Source organism: Pan troglodytes, chromosome X, assembly GCF_028858775.2.
Source record: "Pan troglodytes isolate AG18354 chromosome X, NHGRI_mPanTro3-v2.0_pri, whole genome shotgun sequence".
Lineage (NCBI taxonomy): Eukaryota > Metazoa > Chordata > Mammalia > Primates > Hominidae > Pan > Pan troglodytes.
Genome location: NC_072421.2, coordinates 101,531,085 through 101,539,496, shown reverse-complemented (window position 1 = coordinate 101,539,496; position 8,412 = coordinate 101,531,085). Strand labels below are relative to the sequence as shown.

General features: G+C 44.2%; 2 protein-coding genes across 3 annotated transcripts; one reads left to right on the top strand and one right to left on the bottom strand.

Annotated features, from left to right (window-relative positions):
• Nucleotides 1–2,035: 2,035 nt before the first annotated feature.
• LOC737717 (developmental pluripotency-associated protein 3) lies at nucleotides 2,036–2,518 on the bottom strand. Its single transcript, XM_009439432.4, has one exon. It carries the CDS (start codon nucleotides 2,516–2,518, stop codon nucleotides 2,036–2,038), a length of 483 nt encoding a protein of 160 aa, XP_009437707.1.
• LOC104001050 (thymosin beta-15A) lies at nucleotides 2,466–6,221 on the top strand. Of its 2 annotated transcripts, XM_016943216.4 has the most exons (4): nucleotides 2,854–2,950; nucleotides 4,451–4,525; nucleotides 4,737–4,853; nucleotides 5,769–6,221. In XM_016943216.4, exons 3-4 carry the CDS (start codon nucleotides 4,754–4,756, stop codon nucleotides 5,804–5,806), a joined length of 138 nt encoding a protein of 45 aa, XP_016798705.1. In that variant the 5' UTR covers nucleotides 2,854–2,950; nucleotides 4,451–4,525; nucleotides 4,737–4,753; the 3' UTR covers nucleotides 5,807–6,221. The 2 variants fall into 2 exon arrangements, with proteins under 2 accessions (XP_016798704.1, XP_016798705.1); XM_016943215.3 differs by lacking the exon at nucleotides 4,451–4,525 and having other exon boundaries at nucleotides 2,466–2,950.
• Nucleotides 6,222–8,412: the final 2,191 nt, after the last annotated feature.

Here is an 8,412-nt window from a genome sequence, read left to right as displayed (position 1 = left end):
CTGATTGGTCAACACGACTGAGCCCTGATTGGCAGGGGCAGGTGAGCTCTCGTTGGTTGGTTCAGGTGACCTCTGAAAGTTCCAAAGTTAGATAGAGCTGTGGGTTTTTGGGGAATTCCTAGTACATGTGTGAGCTCTAGTCTGCACGTGGCAGCTTGGCTCTAGTTTAAATTTAGGCTCAGCCACTGGGATCTATCTTGAAAGATTGGGTCTTTTAGGTTCACATTTGTCCACAAGTTTAAGAAAATGATAGTGACCAATTAAGAAAACTAGGATGACTCTCCCTTTTTCTTTTCAGTTTGATTGTTGTGGGGTTTTTTCCCGTTCAGGCACATGTGTCTGACAAAATTAACCTACTATGGTAATTTGGGACAATAAAAACACTTACTTCAGTACTATGCTTTCTCCAAAATGTGATTGGTCCTGATTTTTGGCCCAATATAATACTCTTCCCTTTTCATCGTATACTGTCACTCTGGAATAAGGGGGAATGAGTGTGGACGTGAGTGGGGGCATAGAAAAAACTTTAAAAGGTGGCTATTTACTCTTTTTCCTAATCCCAGACTTTTTCCCTAGCACAGTGACCATATGTCCTGATTTTGCCTGTTGTCCCTTTAGTGATTCTTAATACCATCCCTTTTACTCTGAAACATGTCCAAATTTATGACTCTGTACTTCCCAGGGTAACTAGATCATGCAGGAATTTGTGACTGTAGTAGCTCTCAGATCTTTGTTGAATGAACAGATAAATAAATGAACCTATATTAAATAAGAGACTGGCCCCTGACAACCTATGAGACCATTGCTGAATTGTTTGGCTAGTGTACACCACCCTTCTGGACCTCTTGGATACAGTCCCCTTTCCTGTACTGCACTTAAAAAAATTCTTTCTCTACAATGCTGTCTGAGTACCAGTGTTAAACTTATGAGAATGTCAGATTGTGTTTCCTCCATGGGCTGTGAATCACACTGACTCCTCCCAATAACCCTTTATGCTGTAGATATTTTAGCCTCAATTTTTTGCAGACAAGACAAACAGTAACTAAGAAACGTGTCCAATGATCACACAGCTGATAAATGGAAGAGCAGGAATTCAAATCCACGTCAGTCTGAGTCCAGAACCCAAGCACTTGAACATTGTCTTCTTCCATCCTCTCTCATATTGTAGTGATGGCACCTTCAACGCATGGATACCTAGGTAGACAGTCTGAGGTAAGCCTCCCCTTTACAACAAGTCTTTTCATAGCTTGATCTTTCCCTGAAGGCAACGTGATAAATTCAGAGGTGTAAAAGCAAAAGCATCAAGTTAGCCTTCCTGCAAATGTATACAAGGAACCTGATTTTCTCGTGCAGCCACGGGAGTTTCTTCAAGCAGCAGTTAGCAAATTCAACCATGCCTGAGCTCAATTGTGTGTTTCAATAGCTGTCTGAAACATATGCATAGCCATTCCATGTTGCACAATTGTGTCCAATGCAGATGGACTCCAACTTAGCATGGTTCAACTTAAAATTATTTGCCTTTGTGATAGGTTTAACTGGACTTAACTCCATTGTAAGTTGGGGAGCATATGTTTAGTCTGTTGCAGATTGGTGAGAGAAAGGGTGGGAAGCAGGGAGTGGAGAAAATTTTCAGGTTAGGGTTATACAGTCATTACCCGATGATCGACATTTAGCTCTGTGATGGCCAATTTCATGTCTTGTCTTGTCTTGTCTTTCCAACCAGGGGGAGATTTTTTTCCCAAATAAGCAAAGATAGAGATCTGGGTAACTCGGCTTGGTTGGGTTACAGTACCTAGATATGTGGTCAAATTTTATTCTCAATGTTTGTGTGATTGTCCTTTTCGGTACGATTAACATGGAAATCAATGGATCTGAGTACAACAGACTGCCCTCCATATTGGCCTGAATAGACCAAAAAGACTGACTTCCCCCAAGCAAGAGTAAATTCTGCAACAGACAGCCTTCACACTTAAACTGCAACATCGGCTCTCCCATGGGTCTTCAGCCTCATGGTCTGAAGGTACAAGAATAAGATTTATGGCTGAGGTGGCTTGGTGTCTTGATTCTCTATTCTAGCATTCTCAGAAGGATCCCATCCGTTAGACACGCAGAAACTGCAGGGACATTTGAATGGTCTTGATTCCTTCTTAACTCCCTTAGGCTCCTTGTTTGTTGGTCTTCTTTCATGCATACGAACTCTGCCGAGTAACATGTATCTCAATCTTGCCATCTTTTCTCTCTGCACAGACAGCAATGTTCTTACTCCTCTCCTGCTGTAAAGCCACTCATCTTCGATTTCCCTGAGAACTGCTGCTCCTACAGACTCTCGACGGAGTAAAGCTTCCGATAGAGGGGAAACAGATTCGCTACTAGTGTTGATAGTCAAGTTACTAAGGTTCTTTATCAACGTCTCGGAGCAGATTTGAGAGGCCCCTGAATCGTCCCGGGAATTTTCTTCGGTGAGCATTTGTGGAGACTCTGGGATATAGGTTGGATTAAACTTCTGTGATGGGTCCATCGGCGTCTTGACACAACACTAAGCTTCTCCTGGATCTTTGAAACGTAGCAGAAACTGATGACGGAGCCTCAAATTGCTACAAGGTAGCCCGGAAAGAGCAAGAGTGAGTGTACTTTGGATGAAGGGAATGTGGACCCTCAGGACTAAAGCAGTGGGAGAGGCCTGGGAGGTGGGGCCTGGGGAGGGCGAGGTCTGCTCTGAAGTCACCAAGCCCCTGATCTTAGAAGAGATGGTGGGCGCAGGCTCTGGAGGCTCAAGCGGAGGAGGGGAAGGAGGCGAGTCCGGAAACCCTCGGCCAATCAGAGAGGGCTGGGGCGGCGCCTGCTAGAAGGCTTAGCACTGCAGGGCTCTGGGCGGGAAGGCTAACCTGGTGCGGAGCCAGCCTGGGTCTCAGCCCCGCGTACGGCCTTTCACGAGTCTTCAAGCCTTCAGGTGAGTACCTGCGGCCTCGCAGGAGCCAGAGGACCATGGGGACGGGAAGGCGTGGGGGTCGCGAGGCGGGGGATGCCGCGCCTTCGGGAGCCAGAGGGGTTGGGGTTGGGGCTGGCGCTTGGTGTCTGCGCCGCCGCCAGGCCCGGCGAGTCCGAGCCTTTGTCTTTCTGGGGCGCCGCCTTCTGCGAGCGATGCCGAGCCCTCCCGGGGGCCGGTCCCTGGAAAGAAGGCCCCGGGGAGTCGGGGTGGGAGGCGGTGGTTGGAGGGGTAGGGGACCCTTAAGCGGCCAGTCCGCGGTAGCTGCAGGTCGGAGGCTTCGAGGATGAAGAGTTTGGGGGCCGCCCGGAATGGGCCTTGGGCTGGGCCCTGGTTCCTTTCCCTCCCGTGGCCGTTAGACTGGGCGTCTAACAACGCTAATAGTTATTTGAAAAAGTATGCAAACTGCTCCTGACAGACTGGCCTATGCGCCCGGCCCTGCTATTATTTATTTGTTAGTTCCAGTTTCCCAGCTCCGAGCTTGGCGTCTGATCGCTTGGCAGAGGAGGGTCTTAGGGTAACCTCGACAGAATGGAGGCATGTTCGACACTTCTGACTGCTTGGGGGCCTCTGCATTCTACGCCAGGGACTAGACGAAGTGTCTTACTCCACCAGGGTGGGGCCGGGCTTGCTCATGAAAGCTCTACCTGGGATATCCTATTGTCTCTTCTGAACAAACTCGAGACTTTCACAGGGCACCAGGCATTTCGTCAGGTCCACAGCTACGCACGTCTGAGCCTCATCTCCTCCCTCTCTGCAGTGAAAACGTGAAAGAAGACCCACTTCTATTTGGTTTATTCCGTTCTGCTGAAGTCCTGGGTCTGATCCTAGTTAGCTGTCCCTTCTTACAGCGTTTACAAACCAGTGCCACAAGGAGCTATTATGAGACGTGTATTGTAGTGCCTTAATGTACTGTCGTCTTTGGGGATTTAAAATAGATAGAAATTAATACAACTTATCTCATTCTTTTTTTGTGTGCTGCTCCCCATCTCCCAAGAAAAATGGCAAAACCAAAAGTAAATAGAAAGTGAAGATGCTCAAATGGTGCTATATTCTGTTTCAAAATAATTACCTGGTTAAAACCAGTCTTTATTTTTTCTTCTATCCCTGTCTGGTCTTGTGCTTCTATCACCTCCATTTTATCCTTGCTGTGATTTTAAGAGTCAGACAAATGGCTCTGTGTTTCTAGAGCATCTTGGTTTCTGGTGCGTTATGATCCAATGGCATTTACTGCCTATCAGAAACGGCAAATGATGTGGAGTTGAAATTATTCTAACAAAAATATAACTTTTCTAATATCTGTTGCTGTTTTTCTGTTGAAAATGAGCAGGTAGAATATACATTGATAGGAAATGTGAAAATTTTTGCTTGTGACCCCTTAGTCCGAAGATAGTTCTGCCAGGTAAGTTTTCTTAAAAATGTTTTTTTCTGTCCTGGCGCGGTGGCTCACGCCTGCAATCCCAGCACTTTGGGACTTTGGGAGGCCGAGGCGGTCAGATCACTTGAGGCCAGGAGTTCCAGACCAGCCTGGCCAACATGGTAAGACCCCCGTCTCTACTGAAAATACAAAAATTAGCCGGGCATAGTGGCGTGTGCCTGTAATCCCAGTTTCTCGAGATGCTGAGGCAGAGGAATTGCTTGAACCCGGGAGGCAGAGGTTGCAGTGAGCCGGGATCGCGCCACTGCACTCCAGCCTGGGCGACAGAGCAAGACGCTGTTTCAAAAAAAGAAAAAAGTTTTTTCTTTTCAGGCTTTCTTCTAGTCAAGATGAGTGATAAACCAGACTTGTCGGAAGTGGAGAAGTTTGACAGGTCAAAACTGAAGAAAACTAACACTGAAGAAAAAAATAGTCTTCCTTCAAAGGAAAGTAAGTCATGTGGGGTTCTACTGGAAACAAACAGTAGAGGAAGTTAATAGGTTCAGTAAATAAACCTATCTTCTAGTAATTTTTTTACACAAAGTAAGCAATAATTAGAGTACCATGGTATTTAATGCAACAGTTAACACTATCAAATAGTTTTCTTCTGGTTCTCACATGATGGGCCCAGTAGTGATGGGGGAATAAAAAACTAGTTTTTTGTTGGAAAATTATTAAAAACCACATTAAAACCAATCTTGGAATATTGGATGTAGCACTTAAAAACACTTAGTTTTTGTCTACTTTTGGGTATTTGGCATTTTTCTACATTTAAAAATTTGAGTCCATAATATTATCCCTAACGAACCCTGTAGACTCTGCAGTTTTGGCCTTCTATATCTGATGAAAAGATAAAGTGAGAACAAATTTAGATCTTAGTATGCTTAAAGCTCTCAGATTCAAGGGATTGATTGGTTCTGCCCTCTGGAGTTATAGCCTGCTGGAGAAACTCTAAGCATATTCACAAAAGCCAAGGGGCACCTTTTGTTATGTCAGTTTTATTTGAGAGTTGCAATATTAGTTAAAATTATCTGAAAGTGTATAATTTTCTAACTGTATAGTGATAGACAAATCTGAAGAAAGTACTTCACTTACTCCTCAGTCTTGAATAATCTGAAAAAATGACAACAGCATTTGGAAAAACAAACCCTACAGTTGATGTAGTTTCTAATTGGTAGTTCAGGTACTTAATGTGTGCACACATGCACGCACACACCCCACTCTGAGTTTTGTGTTTAATGCCTTGGCATTCTAAATTTAAAGCATGTATGGCAGCCTTCAATGACTTACAAAGAGCTCTTTTGGAAGAAGCTGAACTTAGTCTTAGGAAAATACTTTTGTAATTTTTGGTTTCTTTTTCCCCAGCTATCCAGCAGGAGAAAGAGTGTGTTCAAACATCATAAAATGGGGATCTCCTCCAAAGAGCAGATTTCAGCATTGCCTGACAGTCTTGGTTTTAGGCTTGTTTTTTTGTAAACCTGTGTGTTTGTAGAGATTTCCGACATCTTCTGATTTCTTCTCACCTATATTCCCTGGTTAAGAGGTCAGGGGTAGTGAATGTTTCCTTAAGTTCCTTTTTAAACTTCCCATTGGTATGTAAATTCCAAATGGCAGATGCTGTCAATAACCTTGCCATGGATGACCTTTGTGTAGGTAGTCCTTGCACCTCATGCAGGATAAGCCAATTTTAACTTTCTACAATGGGTGCCTCAATAGTTTCATAATCTTCATGAAGTTGCATCCTTTGGCAGCTTCTTACAGTTTATTTTCACTTCCAATGTAGCAATAAAATAATAAATATAATTGTTATTGTCTGACTCTTGTGGTTCATTCTGGTGGTATTCTAAGGAATGAAAAGTACACAAAGGTACCTTTTACACTCAAACAAAATGGTTGAAGGAAAACTTTTAGCAGATTAGTCCTGGGGGGAAATACTAAATTATGTCCAAGTCCAGTGGGTCCTGACTTGGGGATGGTAGGTGCTTTTTCTTTATAGTTGGAATCACAGAGTTAGAGAACCTTGGGAGAGAAGGTCATGTGGACTAACCTCCTTATCTCAGAATGAGGAAATGAAAACACAGGGTCTGAAGTAATCTGCTCAATTTGAATAAGGGTTGGAATTCAAGCTGGGCTCTCTTGCCTTCTGAAAGTCTTTTTCAGCTTAATGGGAGTTAACATCCAAGACTGAAGTTGGATGGAGAAAGGGGCAGGAGGCACTTGCTACCAAACACCATATTAAGCACATCACATCTTCTAATGACCTGTAGCACTGAACTTCTGGTACGGTTTTTCTACTGAACAGAATTTGCTGTTTTATGAACTAAACATTTCTGGTGTTCATGGTGAGCATAAATGTTATGGACTGAATTTTGTCACCTGTGACCTCCTGATTAATATGTTGAAGCCCTAATCCCTAGCATGATTGTATCTGGAGATAGGTTGTTTCAGAAGTAATTTACGTTATGAAGTGATAACAGTCAGGGCCTAATCTAATAGGACTGTGGCCTTATAAGGAGAGAGAGACCAGTCTCTAACATGCGAGGACACAGCAAGAAGGTGCCTGTCTACAAGCCAGGAAGAGAGCCCCCACCAGAATCTGACCCTGCTGGACGTCGACTTGAGATTTCTTGAATCTAGAACTGTGAGCAAGTAAATTTATGTTGTTTAAGTCATTCAGTCTACAGTATTTTCTTACAGCAGCCTGAGCTAATACAGTAAGGAATATGTAAAATTGCATGCATTTTAATTCCTGCCTTTAAACAATACTTTTATCTCCTTTTAAAAATTATTATTTTATTTTTATGAGACAGGGTCTTGCTCTGTTGCCCAGGCTGGAGTGCAGTGGTACAATCATGGCTCACTGCAGCCTTGACCTCCTGTGCTCAAGCAATCCTCCCACCTCAGCCTCCCTAGCACCTGGGACTACAGGCACGTGCCACCACACCCAGCTAATATTTTTGATTATTAGTAGAGATGAGGTCTCGCTATGTTGTCCAGGCTGGTCTTGAACTCTTGGGCTCAAGCAATCTGCCTGCCTCAGCCTCCCAAAGTGCTGGGATTACAGGTATGAGCTACCATGCTAAGCCTACTTTAATCATGTGTATAAAAACAAATAACCTACAATCCCACCAATTAGAAGTATTAGCCATCCAGACTTGTGATCTATTAATGTACATATCTTCCTACAAAGACGGATTATACCATTCATACCTATTTTCAACCTCAAGTATTATCTTACCTCCTCCTTTCTCTTTCTTTCTTTCTTTCTTCCTTTTTCTTTCTTTCTTTCTTTTCTTTCTTGAGATGGAGTCTCATTCTGTTGCCCAGGCTGGAGTGCAGTGCTGCAATCTCGGCTTACCACAACCTCTGCTTCCCAGGTTCAAGCAATTCTCTTGCTTCAGCCTCCCGAGTAGCTGGGACTACAGGTGTGTGCCACCATGCCTGGCTAATTTTTGTATTTTTAATAGAGATGGAGTTTCACTATGCTGGCCGGGCTGGTCTCGAACTCCTGAGCTCGTGATCTGCCCTCCTCAGCCTCCCGAAGTGCTGGGATTACAGGCGTGAGCCACCATGCCCTGCCTTACCTCACCCTTTCTAAGGGCTCACATTCTTAAATAATCAGTGGGATTACATGAAGTGGAAGCTGTTTTCTCTGCTGTAGCTTAAAGTTTCAAAAGCAAAACAGTAGGTAGGTCAACTTCGATCAAGTGCCAATGAGGTGACACAGTCACAGGGCCTAGTGTAGCCAGAGGATTTGAGCCTTGGAAGTAACCATGTTAGTCACCAGTACCTTATCTCCTGCCTGAGGCAATTGTCCAGTAAAGTCACTCAGCTCCTTGCAGTGATATGCTGCTTACATTGTGCCCAAACGTGCCTCCCTGTAGCTTCTATTCAATAGTCCTGGGATTGTGTGCTGGAGAACTAGAGACAGTAGTTAATCCATCCTCCAGAATTTGAAGTCAGCTGTTGTGTCCTGTCCCTCTACCTCCAAGTCTTCTGCAACTGACAC

Bases quoted from the DNA above. Each gene is read 5' to 3' on its own strand.
- LOC737717 (XM_009439432.4), bottom strand. From the start codon at position 2,518: ATGGACCCATCACAGAAGTTTAATCCAACCTATATCCCAGAGTCTCCA.
- LOC104001050 (XM_016943215.3), top strand. From the start codon at position 4,754: ATGAGTGATAAACCAGACTTGTCGGAAGTGGAGAAGTTTGACAGGTCA. The intron at 4,854-5,768 runs GTAAGTCATGTG...CTTTTTCCCCAG, and splicing joins TAGTCTTCCTTCAAAGGAAA to CTATCCAGCAGGAGAAAGAG.